This window comes from Aedes aegypti, chromosome 2 (genome assembly GCF_002204515.2).
Source record: "Aedes aegypti strain LVP_AGWG chromosome 2, AaegL5.0 Primary Assembly, whole genome shotgun sequence".
Classification (NCBI taxonomy): domain Eukaryota; kingdom Metazoa; phylum Arthropoda; class Insecta; order Diptera; family Culicidae; genus Aedes; species Aedes aegypti.
The window spans coordinates 44,477,543-44,503,161 of NC_035108.1; the positions used below are offsets into that span (position 1 = coordinate 44,477,543).

The window sequence follows — 25,619 nt, forward strand, 5'->3', positions numbered from 1 at the left end:
TTCCAAATCCGGATGTAGCAGTTTATCCAACTCATCCGAACTACCACCGGCCTCCCGGGGCATCGAGCGGGACCTCCGGCGCCGATTGCCGACCGACTGCGCAGGATCCAACAGCCGCTGCTGGGGTTTGACGATGGCCCGGGGTTTGTTGGACGCGGTGATGCGAGGTGATCCACATCCGGAGAAGGTTTTGTTGATGCCGAAGTACTGCGCGATGCGTTCATCTACCGGACGTTGAGGCGGTGGTGCCGGTGGATTTCCCCGTGACATGGAACGAGATCGGTGACGGGTTTTGGTGTTGATGGTAGGGGCGGAGTCATGCTGGGAGTTGTTCGGTAGAACGGCGGCTACAGGGTTTTGATTCGATTGAGATTGTAAGCCAAAGTAGTGGGCGAAACGGGTGTCGATTACTTTGGAACTGTTGCCTTTGAACGACGAACTTCGGCAAAGGACGGATGAGTTGTTCGTACTGTATTGTTTTGAGTCGCCTTCGTACGGGAGGCTACTGCAAGTGAGGTTTACCGAGTCCGGAACCTGGGAGTGCGATAACTTCTTGATAACGGACACGTCCAAAGTCATGGCGCGCATTCGGTTCCACTGTTTTGCCATGTTGGAAACCTTCCCTTTGACGACCACTTCTTCGACTTCGGCCGATGAGTTGAGCAGGATGCTCTTGTTATGAGATCTGTTTCCATTCAGTAAGTTCTTCTTCAAAGCAGATATTCCCCGCGAGTTGGGATTAGCTTCCGTTCCACTGTCGTAGTTTTCCTTCCCCGATTCAACGTTGGAGTCGCATTCTTCTTCATCGACGATGGGCGTAGACGAGTCACCCATGAACTTCCGCCGGATTCGCTCCACCTTCGAGCAGTTCAACAAATTACCACCGTCCGCTTTCCTGGCATCAGTTTCGCCATTCATCCCGATCGGTGGAGTTGTGGTGGCGTCGGCCATGGATTCTGCTGCCGGAGGAGTGTTGGTCGCAGAGTTGGAAATATTGTTGTTGTTGTCGTTCAGAAACTTTGGCATAATCAGCTTCCCGATCGTACGGAACTTGAACTTTTTCTTTGGTAACACTGCACCTAGTCCGCCGGCTCCGGTGGGCGTGGTTATCGTTGCGGTGGCCACGCCTACGCCTCCTCCTCCTGGGATCTGGTCTCCGCCACCGGAGAAGAGCTTGATTTTCTTCGATACCTGCAGTGTCGAGGGATCTGTGCGATTTGGTGCATTTTGTAAGGGAAGATGGTGCGTTTTTGGTGTGAATTTTTTTGTTGTTGAGTATAAAGTGAAAAGTGTCAGTGGTTAAGTGTAGTGAAGAAAACGTGCGGTAATTACAAGATGAATATACTTTAATGGTAAAGAAGGGTTTCTACAATACATCTGATGACTAAGTTTAAGAAGATGACACGTTTGCCCTACAATCAAAGTACATATTATTATTTCGGCAGACTATCGTGGATTTCACCTTATTGTTTCACCATTTTATGTTTCATCTATGTTTGTTAAAATATGCGTGATCTTTTCCGGATGTCTGTCAAGGGGTAATCACTGATATATCCAAATCTTCAAATTGTAACATTAAATCAGTTTACTTGGATGTGTCTACCTTTAAGGTTTGGTGTCCAAACCATCGAAGATGGCACAGAAAGCTACTGTACTCAATGCGAGACAGCTTATCAACTGTATGTGAGTAATGACTGTATGTGTTATTGATGATAGTATGTGTTACTCATTTGATCAAAATTATGTTTGAAATTTGATAACATGAAACAAAACATAAAGGAACACATTGCGTCAAATTAAAAAAATAAAACTCCACGATTCAAAAATTGCAAAAAATAGACGTTTCACAAACACATTCTCGCAAAGCTAACGTAGAAACAAATCGTATGGAATTGAAATCATCACATTTAAAAGCAAAATTATTAATTAGTTAAAACGTTATCAAAATGAAGAAAAAAATCTCATCAATCGTTAAGCGAGTATAGAATCCGAAAATCAACAGCCAAATCACTTACCAAACTCGGTGCCGGAATCATCGGAAATGTTGTTACTGTTGCTGTGGAGGTTGCTGGTGATGAGATTGCTAGTTGTGTTTGCGTTGCTGTTGTGGATGTTTCTTTCGATGTCCGTTGGGGAGATTGTTTGCGTTGCGAACTGGGTGGGAGCTGCTCCGGTTGGCATCACTGCGTGGAGGAAAGTTTAAGGACGGGGATGGAAGAAAAAGAAAAAGTTAGAAAGGTACTTTTAAAAATTTCAATACCAGATAGCAGAAGATATATGTTTTGGAATTCAAATAATTCATTTGTTACAACAACAACAAACTTCTCAGGGTTTCTGAGTCCACGGAGTTCGTCACTGAAAAAAAAACTGAGGACTGCTAAATAACAGCTTCGGGAGATTTCAAAAATAAATAACGAACGGTTTCGAAAAATAACCTTAAGAACACAACATGATTAAATTAATTTTCTGATGCAGAACTATTAACTGTCCACACTTCTATAAAAAAGCTGTGATAGCCTATGGAAAAAGGCTTTCAGACAAGTTCTGAAAGGTTTTGAAGATAAGTACTAATAGTATCTATGCTCTGAAAGTTTATAAAATGAGCTCATAGTGTTAGTAAAAAAGAACTTTGGAAAAAGCCACATCCTTTTTTTTTTCAAAGACGCCGAAATGTTGATGCTTGCCCATTGACGAATTGCCCTTTGAAGCACCATTTTAGATAACTGACTAGTATGCAACGCCATATGGCACAGCTGAAATACGTTCCTTACGAAAAGTTTTCCGGACTGAAGCAGGAAGCGAGCCCAAACTTTTTGACTCGAAGCTGCTAAATGCTTGTTAACACTAACCGTACGGCTTCGAAGCCCACAAAGCTAGCAAGCATACATGCTCATAAGCGGAATGCTCAGAGAAGTTGAAAAAAGCTCTACCATCTTAAAAAAAAAAACCTCTAATGCTTCTATGCCTCAATAAAGCTTCTGCTAATCTGCTAATATTATAATATGCTTTATACAAAAAATTCTTGGGAGTTAAATGAAGATCTGAAACTTCTTCAAAATAAGCCTACTTGAAAGCTTTCCAAATTTTTATCGAAAAGCCGACCAAACCTGTAGGGTAAGGTTTCCAAGCCTTCCACAGTTTTCCAAACTTCTGAAGCTTTACAGGCTTCTAGAGCGAAGTTTGGCAAACATTTAGAAATAAGCTTTGGAAACTTCAAGAGGAAAGCTTGTCACCTCCCCAGGGGAAAGGTCGCATGAGACGGAGACAAAGATGGTAGAAAGGAGAAGCGGAGACATTGGTTCCTAAACCCATGAACCAATCAACCTTACTACCGGGTTCGAATACAGGGAAACCCGCTGAAATCATTACGAGTCATTCCATGGCAAAATCAAAGCATAAATTTAACATAGTAAAATTAGTGATGGTTTTATTACTTACGGTTAGGGTGTGTACTTAAACCTAGGTGAAATGGGCGTCAGTGTTCTGTGTATCCCTCGGCGACCGCAGAATCAGGAGCTTGTCCGGACAAACCGTATTGCCGGTAGGACAGCAACCACTCCGCGACAAAGCCCACTATGGCCGTCTGGGATGCCCAAGCACTGAGCCATGCTGATGGTCTCCACCGCCATCGATTTAGGGGTTGAAAAGAAAGGCCTGAATAGAGGTAGTTGAAGAAGGGAGCACATAAGTTTCGGCTTAGAAGCACAATTTGGGATATGCCGTAGAACTAATTTCTTCCACGCTTACCGATCTCAAAACAACGTATACGAACTACTCCATCATGGCATGCATCGACATGCAGTTAACTTGGGTGTTCTGGGCATTTAGGCGGCTGTAGAAAACAAGCACTTCTTGTATATCACCTGCAGAACTTCATCGACGAATTTTACCTTTCCAGCCCGCACTTCTAAATTTTCTCACCACACCACAGATGCACTTAATACTCACTACAAATCACAAAAATGCCAGTCAGGCGCAATAGTAATTATGCCTAGGACTTGCCTGCTTTGGGATTAACTGGCTACTGATCGAGACACTGCGGTTCAAGACCATATATGAGCGTAGCTAGACAACAGTTCGGTTATCTGTTGGCTGTGTGGTGATAGCCAAACAAGAATCGGGCTCGGATGCTGTGCTCTCCCTTACCTCTACACAGATCAGTCAGTGGTGTTGAAGTCCAGAGGAGACGGAGATCATGATCAACTATGGTCGATTATCGCTGATCGGAAGATGTGTTGTGTTGTTCTGTTGTGAGTGTGATGAGGTTTTGAACATGATAAGATAATTTTTGCTCTCATTCATTGTGGTAGACCTTGAGTTCCATAGGTACTCACGCGACACAACAGTGACGGTCATGTGTAAGGTTACAATACCCCCACACCAGACTGCAATACAAGGATTGAATCATTGTATAGCAGTGGTCTTTTCTTACCATGAGCAAATCCACTCATACGATCGACAAATATCGACATAGTAAAGTAGTGTAAGGTGTCGTCAAGTTTTATCTGTTTTCCAACACGAAGATCATTCTTGTCTGGGCAAAATTTTCAACTCTCATATGTGAAAGGATGCTTGTTTACTAGATATATATGCTGTATATAGATATGCTTATTTTTACTGGCTCGATTTCAGCTCAACTTGTCCTTTAAGAACAGGGACTTACTTGGTCCAAGAACAGATCAACGATCATTCGCGATGAACTGCTGTGTGTACATAGAGTTTGATTACATTCCAATTAATTTTGTTTTGCACAGATAACTGAAGGTGGTTCTGGCTTAGCTGAGGAGCTTCAAACATTGGGCAAAGAAAATTATTAAGAATACAAATCGTGCAAGCAACTCTAACATTCATTGATTATAACTATCCACACATTTTCCCTATCAATACATTATAACACAACAAATTCAAACACGGTCATACAATCTAATTGAGTTTCACTCAAACATATACTCTCAGTAACATTTACGCAAATAACAGATCAACTCAAATTAACATTCCTCAAACACTATCTTAAATCTACGCGAAATCTCGTTTACGCTTACGCAAATATCTTATTGACTCAAACTCTCAAATACGAACTTTCTATGCTTAGGCTACGCGAACTCTCGGTTTATTCTACGCAAATATTCTTTCAATTCAAACTTCTACACATACACGAACTTTTTATGCTTAAACTACGCAAACTCTCGGTGATCACCAATTCCTCGAGCATCCTCTACCAATGTATCTCAATTATTCAAACGCACGCGATTTCATTTATACAAACTATTCAACAATTTCTCGGACATTACACGAACTAACATACTAATTTCAGTAAGACATACTTCTCGAACTTATTCTCATACAATCTATTCAGGAATCAAATCTTGTGCCGCAAACACACCTAAATTCCTTCCTTCCTCATCTTCTAGCTCATATGATGTTGCTCCTCTTCTAGCTATAATTTTACAAGGGACATAAACGGGGCCAAGTTTGGCTGAATAGTGATCAACAGCACTTGAAATTTTGAAATTCTTCTTGTAAACTTTTTGACCAATGGTAAAAGTGGGTGGCAGACCTTTGTGCTTGCTGTCATAGTTCTTTTTATACTTTTCAAACTGTTTTTTATTGTTTTTAACTACTTCTTCATACACGGTGCCCATAACTTCAGTCCTGCGTTGGATGAATTGATCTGATGATGGATCAGAAGTGTACCTATCCTGGAGATGGTCCCTTCCATCAACTATCGACTCATAGCCATGCACCAGGAAAAAAGGTGTGAATCCCGTCGATGAATGTTTGGTATTATTGATCGCGAATTCTATTTCAGGGATCCGAGAGTCCCAAATACGGTGATCATTTTGGCAATATGTTCGAATACACGCCAGAATGACTCTGTTTACTCGCTCAACAGGATTGTTTTGACAATGTCTCCTGCTATTTTTAAAATGATGAACATGAAACTTAGACAACAAATCTTGAAACTTATTAGCTAAAAACGTTACAGCGTTATCTGAAATTAACACTTGTGGAGCCCCAAATTTCAAAAACCAATCACACTTAATCAACCGAGTCAAACTTTCAACACTAATCTTTTTAACAGGGAACAGACGAACATATTTAGTGAACACATCCAGACAAACTAACAAATCACTATTTCCAGACTTACTACGCACAAAACCACTAATATAATCCATAGCAATCATTTGAAATGGACGCGTAGCATCCTTTTGCTCCCCCATTGGAGGAACAGTAGCAATCGTCGAATGCTTAGATTGCTTACAAATGCCACACTTAGATAAAATCCTTTTGACATCAGATTTCATCTTAGGCCAATAATATTTTAATTTTATTCGCTCAAGGGTTTTATCTGCTCCAAGATGCATTAGTTTGGCATGTTCCTCATCCACTAGTTGTGTCATTTTGTCAGGTGGCACAACCACTTTCCATTCCAGTCTGCCCATGTCAAGAGAAGATCTGGAAGTGACAAACTTGTACAAGTCGCCATTTTCAATTTTAAAATTCTGGTATTTTTCTGGTGTGTTGCTCACTTTACTTTTCAACTCATTGTACCATTTTGAAGTCGAGTCATCAAAGATGGCACAAACAGCACGACTAAGGGCATCGCAAACTACATTGTCCCGCCCCTTTCTATGCTTGATGGTCATGTCGAATTCTTGTAATTTAACTGACCATCGTGACAATCGTGAACTAGGACGCCACTTCGAATTGCAGATGAACGTCACTGCAGAGCAGTCCGTTACCAGCGTAAAGTGTGCACCCTCCACATAACTTCTGAAATGCTCGATTGCTTCGAGTGCAGCTAAACCTTCCTTGTCGGTGGGCCCATACTTCTTTTCACAAGAGCTCAGCTTCCGTGAAAAATAGGCAATAATGTGCTCTTTACCATCCAACTCCTGCGTCAGTATGCCAGCTATTGCCACATCACTGGCATCGGTTTGAATAGTAAATTCTTTTGCCCAGTCTGGGTTGACTAAGACCGGTTCCGATATCAAACATTCTTTTAGTTTGATAAATGCCTGTTCTGCTTTATCATTCCACCTAATCTTCTTGGGCTTGCCTTTTAACAAGTCAGAGATAGGGGCTGATATACCGCTAAAATTCGGGATGAAGTTGCGGTAGTATCCCGCCATCCCTAAGAATCTGCGAATCTCCTTTGGAGTTTGCGGTCGAGCAAACTTGGAGATCGCAGTAACTCTTTCAGGGTTCGGCTGGTAGCCATTCTCTGAAAGAATAAAACCTAAATATTTTATTCTTTTCAGGCAGAATTTACACTTAGCCAAATTCACAGAGAGGTTAGCTTCTCGTAAGCAATCAGCGACAATTTTTAGATATTTTATGTGATCCTTGAATGTTCTGGTTGCAATTATAATATCATCAAGATAGGAAAATATGAAAGGTTCGTAGAGCCCTTCTTTCAAAACTCTGTCAAGGATACGAGACATGGTAGCACTGCTGTTGATTAAACCAAAGGGAAGTCTTTTGTATTGAAAAAGACCCCTGCCAATTATTTTAAAGCTTGTATATTTCTTGGAGTCTTCGGCAAGCTTTACCTGAAGAAACGATTCTTTCAAGTCCAGCACCGAAAAGTAGCGATTTTTGCCTAAGTTGTTCAAGATTCTCATGGAACTTGCCAAAGGATATGCGTCTCTAACAGTTTTAGCATTTAACTTGCGAGCATCTAAACAAAGCCTCATATCACCATTTTCTTTGGTAACTGGTACAACTTGCAAGGCCCAATTTGAGTTTGAGGGTTCAATTATGTCTAAGTCCAATAATCGATTTATTTCTTCATTGACTTTCTTTTGAATCGTGGGCGACCATGGATGAGGATTCAAATGAATGGCATTATTATCTGTAAGTTCAATGCTATGCTTCATAACATTGCAAGCTTCTAGAGTGCCAGGCTCTGATATTTTGAAAGTACTTTTAACGGATTCTAGTAATTCAGTCTCTTCTGCATCAAGGAGATGAGAGGCTGGCTGAATTTCATTGTTTAATTCCACATTATAGTTAGCCAACGTACCAAACACTTCAACATCTTCGAAAGTAAGCTTAATATTAAATAATTTGAAAAAGTCCATCCCTAGAATGCATCGAGCACCAAGTTCAGGCACAACTAAACAAGGTAAAATTCTAGTGGTTTGCTTGATTGTAAATGGAACGTGAACAAATCCTTTGATCTGCATTGGTTCACCACTGGCAGTTGAGATTTTAACGTTTTTGTTCAGATCTTGAATTTGTAAAAAGTTGGTTAAATTTCCAAAGTGTTCTCCAACTAATGACACATTACTCCCACTATCCAATAATCCATGCAGCTGCAATCCTAAAACACTAAATTTCAAAAAATATCTTGCATCGTTATTTAAATTAACAAAAACTGTTTCAATTTGATGAAAATAACCAACATAATTTGTTATATCATCAGTTTCGTGTTTCTCAATGGTACAATCTGTATCCTGGAATTCTGAAACGATTTGTTGAAATGCACTTATGATTTGAGGGTTACGACTCAAATCTGGAGGAATTTCTGAGGTTGGGGAAACCACCTCCTTTAATCTCCCCTTCTCTGGTTTTTTGCCTCACAGAATGGACATTCCTCGTAATGAAATTCCGGGAGTCCACATATGCAGCAAAATACATTGCGCCTTGAGAAACATTTAGTGAAATGATGACCAAATTTTCTACAATTAAAACAAATTCTGCGATCTGGAACTTTATAGTGCCTCAGAATATTATCCAACGACAACTCCCTCCATCCACAATCTGGTTGGTATTCTTGCTGAATAATTTGATTATTGTTATAATTAGAATTGTTCCTTGGTCTATTGCCTTGCGGGTTGAAATTTTGATTTGAGTTGCTTTGGTTATTTCTACTATTATTTTGATTATGTTGTTGAACTCGTTGTTGATTGGTTTGATTACTATTGTTCGATTGTGGTCCGACAATGGAATGAAGATTAGTTCTAGGATTGCTATTAAAATTGATTTCATTAATTTTTTGATTTTCGAATGAGAGAACAAACTTATTCATGATTGATTCATTATTGTTATCAATTCTAGTGCAAAGTTGTTCAAGAGTGTGTATATCTTTCACGTCCACTAAGGCCAATCGGTCTCGGTAGATGGGCCTCATCGTGTGCCACATTATGTCGAATTTGTCTTCTTCAGACATTGGAGTGGTTCTGCACAAAAAGAACTGTTCCATGCGAACCAAAAAGTTCGAAAATAATTCTGCTTTCGCCTGAAACATTGAAAATGAACGCACTTTGATGTAGTGGTCAATGTTGCTTGGCAAAAACTGGTGTCTCAAGGCTTGGATAAAATAATCCCAGTTCTTGTTGCGTAAAATCGGCCATTTCGCAACAAACCAGTCTTGAGCAGGCCCTACTAAAAGAAAATGGGCTGATTCAAACAATTCTTCTTTTGACATCTTTTCAGATTGTGCAAAGAATTCAACTCTTCGAAGGAAAAGATTCAAACCGATTCCATTGTCATTACCTGCGTACTTGATCGGCCATTGAGAAACCGGAAGCGATTTTCTGTTTTGTGAGCTTCTATTTGGAAGGTTGAAAAATAGGGGATTGTTCGAAAAAGCTGGATTTGAAAACTGAGAAGTAATGTTGAAACCCGGTGGAAGAAATTCAACCGAATCCTTCTGGTCTTCAACTAAAATCACTTCAGGATTGAAATTCAAATCTAAATCAGGAGCACCATTTTGTTCTTGAACTACCGACGAAGTCTTCTTCTTAGTACCCGTGTACTTGTCACCTGCTATTATTGGTTCGCGAATGCTATTTAAATTTTCACCGCGCGTAACTTTTTCACGCTGCATTTCCGGTGGCGGCGGGGGAGGAACAATTTGCCTCTCATTATCCGGATTTTTCTCGCGCTCGCGTTTATCCCGTTGATTTTCCACAACCGAATCCGCAGTTTGCTTCGCTTTTTTCTCATAAACCTCGTTTAATCTGTCCTGAAATGTGGGAGAGATTGTGAGTCTACGAACTTGCCGCTGACTCATTTTATTTATATTCATCACCGGACTAGTTTCACTATCAAAATCGACTAAATTATCCGCGATATCTTCATTTCCTATGCTATGCGCCATTAGTGTCCTTTCACTTTAATTTCACTTTAATTCAATTAACGACAAAACGATTACTTTTGAGATCGGCCAATCTCTTCATTATCCTAAAAACTGAAACTGTGTTAAAATATGGAAAAATGTATGGAAATTCAATGAAACGTAAATAAAAATGGGAAAAAGTACTTATAAATTCTCCACTAAATTCAATTCAATATACTAATTCTATTCATTAATACTAATTATCTATTTACATATTTACAACTCCTTGCCAAAACTCCAAAAATGCAAGGCAAAATTCAAATTTATTTATTAATTCCTTTTAAGAAACTCAACACAAGTTCAAAAGGTTTAATTCAAAGAAAATTATTCTAAAGGTATTTACAAAAGCCATCCACCATTGCACATGAAAATTCAAAACCTGCTTTGTTATAAGCGAATGACTCCATAATTGAAAAACTTCGTCAAGAGGGTAATCCACTGTACAGTTACATTTACGTTGGGCGCCATTTGTCGCCTCCCCAGGGGAAAGGTCGCATGAGACGGAGACAAAGATGGTAGAAAGGAGAAGCGGAGACATTGGTTCCTAAACCCATGAACCAATCAACCTTACTACCGGGTTCGAATACAGGGAAACCCGCTGAAATCATTACGAGTCATTCCATGGCAAAATCAAAGCATAAATTTAACATAGTAAAATTAGTGATGGTTTTATTACTTACGGTTAGGGTGTGTACTTAAACCTAGGTGAAATGGGCGTCAGTGTTCTGTGTATCCCTCGGCGACCGCAGAATCAGGAGCTTGTCCGGACAAACCGTATTGCCGGTAGGACAGCAACCACTCCGCGACAAAGCCCACTATGGCCGTCTGGGATGCCCAAGCACTGAGCCATGCTGATGGTCTCCACCGCCATCGATTTAGGGGTTGAAAAGAAAGGCCTGAATAGAGGTAGTTGAAGAAGGGAGCACATAAGTTTCGGCTTAGAAGCACAATTTGGGATATGCCGTAGAACTAATTTCTTCCACGCTTACCGATCTCAAAACAACGTATACGAACTACTCCATCATGGCATGCATCGACATGCAGTTAACTTGGGTGTTCTGGGCATTTAGGCGGCTGTAGAAAACAAGCACTTCTTGTATATCACCTGCAGAACTTCATCGACGAATTTTACCTTTCCAGCCCGCACTTCTAAATTTTCTCACCACACCACAGATGCACTTAATACTCACTACAAATCACAAAAATGCCAGTCAGGCGCAATAGTAATTATGCCTAGGACTTGCCTGCTTTGGGATTAACTGGCTACTGATCGAGACACTGCGGTTCAAGACCATATATGAGCGTAGCTAGACAACAGTTCGGTTATCTGTTGGCTGTGTGGTGATAGCCAAACAAGAATCGGGCTCGGATGCTGTGCTCTCCCTTACCTCTACACAGATCAGTCAGTGGTGTTGAAGTCCAGAGGAGACGGAGATCATGATCAACTATGGTCGATTATCGCTGATCGGAAGATGTGTTGTGTTGTTCTGTTGTGAGTGTGATGAGGTTTTGAACATGGTAAGATAATTTTTGCTCTCATTCATTGTGGTAGACCTTGAGTTCCATAGGTACTCACGCGACACAACAGTGACGGTCATGTGTAAGGTTACAAGCTTTCAGAGAAAAGATTTTCAAACTCCTAGCGAGAAGCGTTTCCAGCTTCTGAAGAGAGGCATTGGGAGTACACAAACAAAGCTCTCAAACCTCTGAAATTTAATTTTCTATAATTTAATTTCTTGAGAGAAATTTTGTCTGGGAGAAGCTTTACAATCTGCCAAAGACAAGCATTACAAGATAGGGATGGTACACTAATTATGTCACATTTTTTGTATGAGTCATAGATTTTGTAAGATTTTGTAAGGCTTGTCACCAGGGTTGGGAAAAATCCTGAAATTCACTCTACAGTAGCCAAGCAAAGCAAATCACAGTCAGCGAAGCCAGTGAAACTCACGCTCATCGCTGCTGTAGGCAAAAGCCTTGAAAATTGCAAAACATCCGTTGCTAAGGGCAACCCAAAATTACTGTAGAAAAATGTTCTATTTCCCGCTGCATTTCCCGCATTTACAGCCTATGACACAACAGATTTAGAAAATTCACGCGCCAAAAATAGGCTACTTGATGAGATTCACAAATTTTTAGCTACTGTAGTGAGAGAGCCATGTGATTTTCTCGAAATTCAAGCCTACTACTATTACCATTCCCAGCACTGCTTGTCACGCTTGGCTTGACCCCCCCCCCCCCTTGGAGCGTGACATAATTTGTGCATGACCCCAACACACAACGACAGAAGTTTTGAAAAGTTCCAGACAAAAGCTTTGAAAGCTTCTAGAAAGAAGAAAGCTTATAAAGAGAGGATTTTCAGACTTCTAGAATGAAGATTTGCCAGCTTACAAGTAAAAAGCTATCCGAGTGTCAAGACAGTAAGCTTCTCGAGAGAATTTTTGCACGTTGTTAGATAGCAGCTTTGCAAGTGAATAGAGATAAGCTTTGCAAGTTTCTAGAGGAGAATCTCGCATGCTTGTAAAGAGAAGTTGTACAGGCTTCTGAAGAAAAACAAGCTTCTAGAGAGACACTTTCAAGTTGCTAGAGAAAAAAAGCAAACTTTAAATAAACCTCTGCAAACTTCTGAATACAAACTATTAAGCTGCTGTCCATGCATCCAGATAACAGTTTTGGAAACTATCAAAGTAAACCTTTGTAGGGTTCTTTAGGAAAAGCTCTGCGAATTACTTCTTTAGTTGCGAGCTGCTAGAGAGAAGTTGCGAGCTGCTAGAGAGAAGTTGCGAGCTGCTAGAGACAAGCTTTTAAGGATCTGGAGAATCAAACATCCGTTCAAGCTGAAAACTTAATCGATTGGTCACTGGTGGTGACCAATCGATTAGGTTTTCAACTCAAACGGGTGTTTGGTTCTTCAGATCCGTGCTCTTGAAAATTTGAACTTTGGCTTCGATTCATCTTCACCTTAACCCTCTCTTTCCCATGGTAGCTCCAGAGCTCCACTAGTTTTCGACGAACCGGAGACAAACCGAATTGGATGATTACTTAGTAATAGTTACTAGAATATTTTTATATACTCATCAGATTAATCCAAAAGTAAACTGACTGTTTCAATAATAAAACTATTGGTAAACAATCAATTTACTATTGAAAAACAACCAAATACTTTTTTACCGAATTCGAAAAATTAAGATCATTTGCAACATTGTTTGTTCAAGTACTTTTGATAAAAACGCTTTTTTCGTAAAGAAATAGTCGATCAAATTCGTGGGAAAGAGAGGGTTAATGACTCTAAATAGAAGCAGCTGTTTGAGAGCAAATTTTCATGGTTTTATAGATATGCTCTTCATCAAACTACAAAAAAAGCTTTCCATGCCTCTAAATAGAAGTCTGGGAAGAAGGAAGCTTTTTAATCTTCTACAAAACATCTGTAAGGCTTCTGAACTGTTAGAGAGCAGCTTTTCATGGTTTTATAGATATGCTCTCCATACTAGTACAAAGAAGTATTACACGCTTCTAGACATAAGTATTCTAAGCTCATATAAAAACTTCCGAAATTGTTGATTGTAATAATTGTTATAAGTTTCTAGATAAAAGGTTTTTTTTTTTTAATTTAAAAAAAGCTGGAAAATCTCAGAGAAAAAGTTTTACATGCAGCTTTTAAGCATCTGACAATTGCTATCTACTATCTGAAAACTTTAAAATCTTCTTATTAAAAGAAACAAAATTAATTCAAAAAGACTCCACAAGCATGGCAAAAAAGAAAATTCATAACCTCTGGAAACGAACGAAGCTTCACAAGCTTCTGAAAGGAAGTTTCGCAAGTCTCTGGAAGAAATGGTGGGCTTCATATCCGTGCGGTTAGTGTCACCAGGCATTTAGCCGCATCGTGCTAAGGAGTGTGGGTTCGATTCCCGCTGCAGGCCGGAAAACTTTTCGTGAGAAATGTTCTCCGACTGTACCATTGGGCGTTGCATGCTAGTCCGTTGTCTAGTGTGGTGCTTCCTTCATAGGGCAAAATGCCCACTGGAAGCATTAACGTGTGGGTGTCTTTATATAAAAAAAAAAAAAAAAAAAATAATAATAATAATAATAATAATTAAAACGCAGATTTGAATTCTTTATAAAATAAGTCTACAGGAAAGCTTTTCAAGTTTCTAAACGTAAGCTTTCCAAGATTTCAACGAAAAGTCTACCAAACCTGTAGAGTAAGGTTTCCAAGAGTTCCAAAGTTTTCCAAACTTCTTAAGAGAACCCTTGTAACTTTATAAGGAGAAGCTTTTCAGGCTTCTAAAGCGAAGCTATGCATAAGGCTTTTAGATAAAAACCTTATGAGTTTCAAGAGAGCTTTTCAAACTTCTAGAAAGTAAATTGGTAAGCTTCTAAAGAGATGCATTACCTTGTTCTGCAGAAAAGCCTTGGTTGTTTCAATAGATAAATCTTGCAAGCTGCTAGAGAGAAATTTTGAAAGCATCTGTCTAAAAGCACTGTGAGCTTTCAGAGAAAAGATTTCCTGAAGGAAAGCATATTGTATGTAGGAAAAAAATCTCAATCTCCTGGAAGGAAATTTCATTCAACTTCGGAAGAAAACTTGCTAGAGAGAAATTTTGTCTGGGAGAAGTTTTACAATCTTACAAAGAGAAGCTTTGCAAGCAACAAGAAAAAAGAAAACAGAAAGCCTATAAAAAGAGAAGAGTTTTAAACTTCTAGAGATAATTTTTGCCAGTCACAAATAAAAAGCTTTACAAGTGTCTAAAGAGTAGCTGAGAAAGCTTCTTGAGAGAAGTTTTACAAGTTTTTAGAGGGAAACTTTGAAAGTGGCTAGAGATAGGCTTTTCAAGCTTCCAGAGGAAAATCTCGTATGCTTTTAAAGAGTAGTTTTACAAACATCGGAAGAAAAGCTTGACAAGCTTTTAGAAAGTTGAAAGAGAGAAGATAGAAAACCTCTGTAAACATAGTTTAGAACTTTTCGAAATTCTTCAAAAAAATGTTATATGCTTCTAGAAGGTTTCAAATTTTTTGAAAGATAGCTGACAAATCTCTGAGAAAAAAATTTTCCAAGTTCTCATAAGTAGCTTTATATATCTAAAAATTAGCTTTTACTTGCTGAAAGCTTACGAAAAAGACCAAAATTAGTTCAAAAGATCTTCACAAGCTTTTGGACAGACACTTTGTCAAAAAGAAAGTTTATAACCACTGGAACGATGCTTCACGAGCTTCTGGACGGAAGTTTCGAAAGTATCTGCAAGAAAGTTTTACATGCCTCTGGAAAAAAAAAACTTCGCAATTTCTGAAAGAAAGCTTTCTATGGATTTAAAAGAACATGTCACAAGTTTCACCACGAAAACCTCACAGACATCTGGAAGGATACCTCGCAAGCGTTTGGAACAAAGCTTCGAAAGTTTCAAAAAGGAGTCTTCTCAAAGCGTCTGAAATAAATCTTCGCAAAAATAAGCTTTTTGAACGAAGCTTACCAAGCTGTTTGAAAAATGTTTCATATTATTTAAGGAGCAAGCTGCACGTTATTTTAGAAGATTACTTCGTATTCTTTTGGAAGAAAGCTTTCTATCTTGTTTGAACAAATTTTTCAAGCTTCTGGAAAGAAGCTTCGGATGCTCCTCGAAGGAAATTTCGCAAGCTTCTGAAAGATAGCTAAGTTTCAAAAACAAACTTTGCAAGTTTCTGGAAGCAAGGTTCACAAACGCTTGGAAGAAAGCTTCTCAAATTTATGAAAGGCAGATTTGCAAGTTTCTAGAAATAAGTGTTGAAAACTTCTAAAAGAACGCTTCGCATCTTTCGATAAAGAAGTTTAGCAAGCTTCTAGATGAAAGCTTCACAAGCGTTTGGAATAAAACTTCGAAGGCAGATGGAATAGTGGACAGAATCTTTAAAAGCTTTTGAAAGATGACTCCAGGATGTGAGAAGCGTATGCCACGGTAGTAAACTTTTGAAGCTTCTAGGAAAAAAGCTCGTAGGGAAGGAAACCATGCAAGCTAAGGGAATGAAGCTGTACAAGCCTTTGAAAGGACACTTATCAATAAGCTTCCGAGAGAAAGCATTTGGAAGAAATGTGCCTGCAATAAAAATTCCATGTCTTCTGGAAGAATGTTTCACAAGCTCTTAGAAATAAGCATCGTAAGCTACGCATCTTTTCGCAAGTTTTTGAAAGGAAGATCCTCAATTTTCTGGAAGGAAAGTTGACATGCTTCTTTCACAAGCTTCAGAAATGAAAATTACAAGCTTCTGAAATGAAGATTTGCAAGCTTTGGGAATAAGCTTCTTAAGCTTCTGTAAGGATTGTTTATAATTTTCTGGAAGAAACATTCCAAATTTCTGAAAAAAAAAAAAAAAACATCGCAAACTTCTGAGAGGAATCCTTGCTTTTCAAGCTACTTGGAAATAGATTTGCAAACTTTTAGAGCTTCGCATGTTTCTCGAAATAAATATGATTCACAAGCTACTGTGAGGAAGAAGCTTGGATAGCTTCTGTAAGTAGGCTTAGCAAGCTTCAGCAAGAATGTATCGCAAGTTTCATGAAGGTAATTTTTCGAGCTCCTGGAAGGTCGGCTCTCAACCATTTTTATAGGAGCTTACCGAACAGTTAAACTGAATTTTCGAATGGATTTAGAATGTTGTGTTTGAAAAAATAAACATAAAAGACTGCTCAATTAAAGTTTTTGAAGCCAGGCGTATGGAAGGAAGCTGAGAACAGTTTTCAATTTGTTACGAAGAAGTTTCGCACGTTTCTGGAAGGAAGTTTTGCATGTCTTTAAGAGAAATTTTTTAAAAAAATACATATATCCAATTGTATTTGGTAATTGTCTTTCGAACATCTGAGATTTTTTTTTTTTCAATTTGAGCAGTATTTGTATTTTTTTACAAAATTTTCATCATTACAGAATCATACTGTGCAAAACTACTTCCTGAATTGATCGAAGAAGTTATATTTTTCAAGTGATTCAATTTTTTCAATCTGCGTCCAGTTATTTCAGTCTTCAGGGCATTTCCCGTGATTGCTTTCCCACCTACACCCAATATTTACCTACTCAAAAAGTGTGTCAAACGATGACACCGTGATTGATTACCTACATGTGACTTGCCTTCGAAAATCATGACACTCGCGAAAACTTCCTGCTGGGACAGTTTCCCCATGAGAGATATAGTACTTCTTCTTGGTTGACTGATTGCCCTCTCGTAGGCAGCGTCGTTCAAAAAGCAAACTAGGAAAATGTCCCCCCACTTTTGTATATACAATAAAGTATTTACAGCACAGCATCGGGTGGAGTATCACGACACACTTTTCAATGTCCACGCCAGGTCCTGACTCTCGGGGGGATGACGCCTCCCCACCATTCAAAAGCAAGCAAAACCGCCTCAGCAAACACAAACGCACTCGGCACAACGCTTACCAGACTCTTTACCAGTTGTAATCACTCGTCCCGCCCGCCATAGAAGTGAAGCTTCTAGGCGGCAAAAAAAGAGTTTTCCTTTTGGGAGATTACTGTTTTAAAAATAAACCGCACTTTTCCTCTTTTGCATCGAGAGCGCAATTGAAAAACAAAAAACATCAACGACCATGCGTCTCCTCTTTACGTGAGATAGGTTTCGAGAGGGGGACGTTTTACAGTCACCACCAAAATAAAGCGCTCACTTGTTAAAATATATTTACGCTAAATAACAGCACATACTGAACATCTTTAGACCGATAATTCCTCTACACTATCACAAATCACATCCAAACGTTTCCCAAAAGTGTTAAATAGCTTTAAGAGCATGTTTTCGACGAAAACTTTGGACAAGTAAGAGTTAAATAATGTTAAATGATGGAAATGCCAGGTGGGCACTTATTTGATATAACTTTTTTGGACACATTTGATTCTATGTAAAAATCAAAATTTTATTCAAAAATAAGAACTTTTTGGTGTGTACCTACCACAGATATCATATATTAACAAAAGAATTTCCCGTTTGAACTCACGGTTTACGCAAATTTGCGTGATTACAAGCATGTGGGCACTTTATGTTGGTGGTTACTGTATCTCTCAAAAACTAAATGGAAGCATTCAATACGGAAAATAAATGGTTATCGCACTTACCTCGTCTGCCTCGCGGAAGTGCCGCCGGATTCTCGTTCTCCTTCATCCGGCTTTCCATCTGTTGGAACATATTGGCCCGCGCCCGTACGCTATTGGACCGACGTAGCCCGGACGATTGATCGTCATCCGGCTGGGAACCACTCACCGTTGTTGCCGCGTACATTCGTTCCACTTCTCGATCACTCAAATCACTAGAACTAGAACAACTGGACGAACCGGAACGTCTTCGATTTTGGGCAACTGCCGCAGCAGCAGCACTGGATGGACTCAGCAAAAGGCGCTTCTGTCCTTCAGTCTCTTCGATTATCTGCAGATGTTCTTCACCGCCGACGACGTCGTCTTCCTCCTCGTCGAGTTCGTTCAGGTCGTCGTCGATGGTTTTCTTCGATGGGGACTTGTCACTGTCACTGGTTTTCACTGAGGACACATAGTCAGCTCCGGACGTTTCTTCCGTCCCGCGGCCAAACTGTATTCCACTGTCCGAGCTGAGCGAAGCAAGGTTGAACTCACCGCTGAACGAATGCGAGTTGGATTCTGTGTGAGGGAAGGTCGGCGACAGGAGTTCCAAACTCTTGTCCTCCGAGTGGAGTTTCTCCTTACAGATCAAGGACTCCAAAGAACCACGCCGACAGAGGGGTTCTACACTATCACAAATCACGGCTTCTTCTTCGGCTTGCACCAAACTGCTAGATTCTTCTCCCGAGATCGATTCTTCCGGATTTTCAACCGATCGGTGATCAACTTGTTGCTGCTGTTGTACACTGTGGAAGGTTGTTTGATATTTTTTGTTTGTTCGAGACAAGAAAATCATAAATTAAAACCCTCTTCTAGCCAACAGACAGCTGTTGAGATGGCTATTCGCGCCGCACGGATGCTATTTTTAGCCTGCGCGTATTATATCAGTACGAACGAAAACGAGAGTCTCATCCCCTCGAGAAAATTTTTGCCATTGATCTTTTCACATTTATCTCATACTCAAACAATCATTTCACCTTTTTTTCGAATGTAACAATAGAGGGCACCTTTAGGACATGATCATTAAACTTAAATTTCACACTCGAAATAAGAATTCTTCAAATTTCACGTAGCATCAGTATCAGTCAAATGATACGAGGAATACTCCAAAATACAAGACGCGCGATAGAATCTTTATCCTCCCGAGCAAAGTTCACCTGAGTGACACGTGAAGCAAACGAGTGGAAATCACGACGGAAACTGCGCGCGCCTCTGACACTGACTTTTCCCCGTTTGCGGAAAATTCAGCGAGAATCCAATGCTCTGCACGCTTAGAGCTTCTACTGAGATTTGGTTCGCGCTTGCGCATTTGAAGCACCGCACGTTCTTCTCGAAAAGACAAATTCGAGCCAATCGATAATCGTTTGGGACCGTGATAGATGAGTGTATATCACGGTGATGCTTACGGGGGAAGAGAATTCGGAGTTGATACTATTTGAAAGAGAGAAAATTAATGAGCCAAATGGTGAGGAAACTGGAGATGGATGATCGCGGTCGCTAGATGCAAGTATTCTTGGCACGAACTTTGCATTGAGTTGATCACAAGATTAGTAGATCAACTTTCAGTTTTTCAGAGATTATTCAGGGCTGGTAGCGTCTGGAAGTTTTTAAAATAGGAACATTCGAGAACTATGGTCTGAAAAAAGAGACCAAAAAGAAAGTCCACATGCAACTACAACAAGTATTATTCCTCATAAAGTCATCTCTCCCTTGCTCGATATTTCGTATCTCGATATCGAGTTAGAAACCCATAGTAAAAGTTGATTTTCATGGCTACCTTGATGGTCCCTTGAATCGCATTTGCACTAGTTTTGTGTTTTATAACTCGATACCTCCCTAACTCGATGGTCCCTTCAATATCGAGTTATGGAGAGTTAACTATATGATTTTCTCCATAAATTTGGTTAGAAATTTATTTAGGTGTTTGCTCCCGCAATTTTTACTAGACACTAAGAATTTCTTCAGGAGCTCATTGTTTCCGGACTATCTAAGGAATTCCCAAAACAATTATGTTTGAATGCTTCTATGTAGATACCTTCAAGAATTCATACTGGAATATTCCTAAGAATAAGCACTGAAATTACCTAAAAGACTCCATCAAGTATTCCTTAAAATAATCTTTCAGTAATTTTCCAAAAAAAAGTCCTCAGTCCTCCAGGAATTTATTTAGTAATTCCTACATTAACTTCCCTTCTTCTTCTTCTTTTTCTCCTTCTTCTTTTTGGCATTACGTCCTCACTGGGACAGAGCCTTTTTCTCAGCTTAGTGTTCTTATGAGCACTTCCACAGTTATTAACTGAGAGCTTACTTTGCCAAACTTGCCATTTTCGCATTCGTATATCGTGTGGCAGGTACGATGATGCCCACGGAAGTCAAGGAAATTTCCATTACGAAATGATCCTGGACCAACCGGGAATCGAACCCAGACACCTTCAACATGGCTGTGCTTTGTAGCCGCAAACTCTAACCACTCGGCTAAGGAAAGTCCCTACACTGGGGATACTACAACTTCTAAAATCACACAAATGAACTACAGCCAGCTCTCCATAACTCGTTATTGGAGGGACCATCGAGTTAGAGATGCATCAAGTTATAGAACAGAAAACCAGTGCAAATGTGATCCAAGAAACCTAAAAACCAGCTTATATTATGGTTCTTTGACTCAATATCGAAATAACGAATATCGTGTAAGGGAGAGACTGTATGATTTTTTTTTGTCACAAAGAAAATAATGATTATCATACGATGTTACAATGAAATAATTTTCATAACACGTCTAATGAAAAATGTTTGCTCAAATAAAAAAAAAATGCTACAGTTAGCTTTCCCTTACTCGATATTCCGTATCTCGATATCGAGTTAGAGAACCATAGTAAAAGTTGGTTTTCATGGCTAACTCGATGGTTCCTTGGATCGCAGTTGCATTGGTTTTGTGTTCTGTAACTCGATACTTCCCTTACTCGATGGTCCTTCAATATCGAGTAAGGGAGAGTTGACTGTACATCGAATCGAGTGATGAACGTCGAGATCAGAGAGCACGTGTTTTACTCACACGTTTGTCGACTAACCGAAAGTCTTCCTTGTTAGAAGCCAAGGAAGATGTCCATTCTTGGCGATGATGATTAATAATAGAATCGAATTACTTTTAAAAGAGTTTTATTTAGAAGTGTCTCATAAGAACGGTCTTAGGCGACGTATCCTCAGTGTAGAATCTCCCGTTTAGAATAAGTTGCAAAATTCATCCAGTGAAATCCCCAGAGATGCATCCAGGGATTGTTTAGGGTTATCCTCAAAGTTCTCGTTCAGGATTTCTTAACGATTTCATCCAGGAATTTCTCGAACTGTACTGTAAAGGAGTATACCTCGCATAATGACATTTGTCATAATAGCCAGAAAAATCAAGAATCAATAAATCCTTTTTCGACACAGCATGTCGTTTTTTGAGGCTTTAGGCATGATAAAAAAATGTCACAGGTGTTGGGTTTGTAAAAAAATATTTATTTCTTTGAGCTTGAAAAAGCGATTTTCTATAACGATTATTTTTACCGACGCACAGTGCGTTGCTCCATAGACAAAAATCAAATTTCAAGTAATATTATCCGGCGATTATAAGTATCCACAAGTGTTTATAGATATCATTCGTTATTGAAACAAGTATTTATAAGCTTTGTATAGCACTAAAACTACTACAACAAGCGTCGAAAGTGACAGTTGTTGGTGTAGCAGAAAAACTAAATTTTGTCGCATGTTTTCAGCATTCCTTTCAACTAGCACGGAGAGTGTTGAAACCAACGTATTCAATCAAAATCTAAAAGATGGGATAAGGACATCAATTTTAGCTTTGAATATGAGTAATAGGCACGATGAGTTGGCTACGAAATCAAACTTATGAAATACTAACATTTAACTTTGATTATCGATTCAAAAAAAGTTCCACCGAGTTCCACCCTAAATCACTCACAGACATATTTCTTCGAGTGTCCTTTGAGAGATCTGAAAGATACAGCTGCAACTCCCTGCAACTCTTCGAGATTTTTGACTATTTATTGGTATACTCCTTAGTCAGCACAAGTATGAAAATGAGTTGTTTGTGGTTAAAAATCCGAAAATCTCGCAACGCTATGTGGTCTGGGCTCAAACAGACATTACACCAGAGCAAGTTAATGCTTAAAATATTATATTATAAATGTAGTTTCCAAGATTTTATTCAAACGTTATATTCAAAACCGTAAAATTAAAAAAAAAATCGATTTTTTTGCATAAAGGCGTATAGGTCACTTTTACAGCTACGAGTGAGAAGAGACGTATTTGCAAATTACTTCTTGCATCATGATGAGCAATAAAAGTACAAATTGCAAGGTTTTTCTTGAAAAATAATGAAATTGGCGCTTGGGACAGTTCTGCGATTATGCGTATATTATATGTCATTTATGCAAATTGCAGCTCTTTTGACCAGAAACAACTTTCCCTTCCATACCAAGTTGCTCAAATGGCTTGATCTTCCAGTTTTGATTTTTGTCCCGCATCTCCATACATTCAACGCACTGTGCGACGGGGTAAAACCAACCACCACGATTTTCGCAGACAATTTTGCGAAAATTTATATTAATTCCCTGTGATTCTTAAAAATAAAATATTTTATGAATTTTACATTGATTAACGTGGATGTTGAATCATTATTATGAATTGATAATTCAAAAAACTTAGGCATATACTTATCATAATCTTAAGATACCCATATTAAAAAAAAATGCGAATTTGGCTTGTAATTTTAACAAAATCGATTTCATTTTACTTGAACAGCTTGGAAAGCGTCAATACAAATAGAGAGTGTCATGCGACTTTTACATAGATGCTTCCCTCAGTGTCATCGGACGGCGAGACAATGACAGAGATTTATTTTCAAATTCTCTTTCATTCTTCCGTCGCTACGGCTTGTGACAAAATTGCAAACTTGATAATTATTAGTTCATTATCTGGTATAATTGCTATTTATATCACTGGAATTACTTAACTTATCAAACACATTTGCTTCCCGTAATTCTAAAAAATGAGATAGAAATTTCAATAACAAAACAACATTAAAATTGCTCTCGTGAAAGCCCGTCATTGCGACGTGAAATATAGCTTCGTCTAGTGACAGTGAGGAAACTCGGTTCGTCAGTGTCGCAAGTCGGCCATAATACTTAACAGCCCTGTACTTGAATAGTAATGTACAACGTGGTTACAACTTTTAAAATGGTTTAGACATTTTATTCGGTATAAATAAGGGGTGGCGGTCTTACCCCATCAACAGTGGTCGGTTTTACTCCGCTTCCGCAATTTTCACAACTAGGGCTTTCTATCAAAGCTAAATATTTACAATTCATATTTCACTTCACTGAAGCATATTTCACATTTCTGTTAGAGCATAGACGGATAATTTGTTATATTTTTACAAAAAAAATCCCTTCCGAAATCCTTAAGTTAGCATCTGTTAAATTTAGATCAAATTTAATATCGACGAGCAGAAACTTTGTTTTTGATATTTCTTATGAAAAAAATAATGTAAATTTCACCCTAAATGCTTCGAAATTTCAAAGATCTTGTGTTTATGCAAAGTGCTTGGTGAACTTTCAAGAAAACCGCAAGCTGAGGAAAATTGCGTAAGATAGGATACAGAAACTAAGTAAGCAATGGTATTTACCCTATGAAATGAACGATTTTCTAAAACATGTTCTACGATTATGACGAATATGACGAATGCAATCAATGCAAACATCATTATTTTTTGTACAACAAAGAAACAAGTTTGCATTCGTTGGTGTATTATTCGAGTCAGATGAAGAATAGAAGTATTATTTTGAGTCAAAAATCTGACGGCCATCTTGGATTTTGACGCCATTTTGGTCTTAAATAATAGAATGAGTTTTCACCTTGTTAGCACTCAACATGTTCAATTGAATGCTATCGTTACACTTACTCTTCTTCTTGTTCTTCTTTTTCCTGACGTAACGTTCCTACTGGAACAGAGCCAGCCCCTTAGCTTAAATAGCTTCAAAATCAAATTATCAAGTAGGATTTTTTAACGCTTATTTTCTACCCGAATGATTGTTCTGCATATCTTCGAGTTGAAAAATAGCATTAATTCTTACATTTATTTGGTCTATAACCATTGATAGAAGTGAACAATCAATTCTCGCGGAACATTACTAAAGGACCTATGTACAAATGAGAGATTCTCTCCTCTCTCGTTCTCTTTCGATTATAACAGTGGAATACTAAAGATTTTGGGAAGTTTTTCACTATAGATCGAAAGTCAATTTCCTTGACTAGCGTTTCATACAAAAAACGCAACAGAAGAAGTTAATGTGACTCAGTTATTAATGAAAGAGAAAGTAAACAAAGAGAGCCTCTCAATGTTAGATAGGTCCTTTAGTAATGTTCCGCGAGAATTGATCAACTGAGATAAGATAATAAAAAGTATCTGATTGTTTTTTTTTACGGAGGCCTTATAAGTCAACATGATGAGTGCTGAGATGGTAAAAATCATTCAACTACTAAAACTAACAAACTAAAGCCGCCAGATTTTATCACTCAAAATATTACTCTTATTCTTCACTCGACTCGAATAAAACACCAATGATTGAATGATTGGTTTCTTTGTTGTACGAAAAATGATGTGTGCACTCGCCATATATGTCAATCGTAGAACATGGTTTATAAAATCGTTCATTTCATAGGGTTTCATTGCCATTGCTCACCTAGTTTCTGTAGCCTATCTTACGCACTTTTTTCCACAGCTTTCTGATGGTGATCTCAGAATTCAAAACAAGCGGTGCGCTAATGGTGAAAAAACGATTTTTCTAACAAAATTCAGGATGGCGGCCAAATTCAAGATGGCCGCCAAAATTTGTGCAACTTCAAATGAAAGCTATATTCTTTCTCTATACGATGCCACTAAGTTTGCTATGTGTTGCAAGGAAATATGAGACATGTCACTTGAAGTTTAGCTAGCTGGCGTACGAGGGGTCCACCAATTTGAGGAAACCGAAAGGACCACCCTTAAGTTTTATCGAAAACTAGCGATCAGTGACATGAATGGAATTGGAATGATGAGTGCCGATGGCGGCTTGGTTTCAGCGAGAATTGCTCAGAGTTTCCCAAATATGTTTAATAGATATTTTCTCTTGGGCTGGCCAAAACCGGTGCTTCTCCCCTAAAGCAAAAAGTTGTGTCTTCTAAGGAATTTCATAAAATAAAATACTTTATGAAACTACCTGAAGTTATTATTATTATTATTATTTATTTTTACTAAAATTTTGAAAGAGGGAAAAACCCCTTTGAGTGATTTTTATTGGAAATCTTTCTCAAAGAGGCACAAAACCTCTTTATCTTTTCAATAA

The 25,619-nt window shown here is 38.7% G+C and overlaps 1 protein-coding gene across 18 annotated transcripts in view; it reads right to left on the reverse strand.

The window, feature by feature from the left end:
• The window catches only part of LOC5577073 (supervillin), a 953,578-nt gene that overhangs the window by 278,278 nt on the left and 649,681 nt on the right, over positions 1-25,619 (reverse strand). For 16 of the 18 annotated variants that reach the window (XM_021840691.1, XM_021840690.1, XM_021840689.1 and 13 more), the window contains 2 exons: positions 18,220-18,980; positions 2,016-2,183 (listed from right to left, as the gene is read on the reverse strand). In XM_021840691.1, the coding sequence (XP_021696383.1) occupies positions 2,016-2,183; positions 18,220-18,980 (929 nt within the window). The remainder of the gene's footprint in view (positions 1-2,015; positions 2,184-18,219; positions 18,981-25,619) is intronic. The other 2 variants (XM_021840698.1, XM_021840699.1) reach the window with 1 other exon arrangement.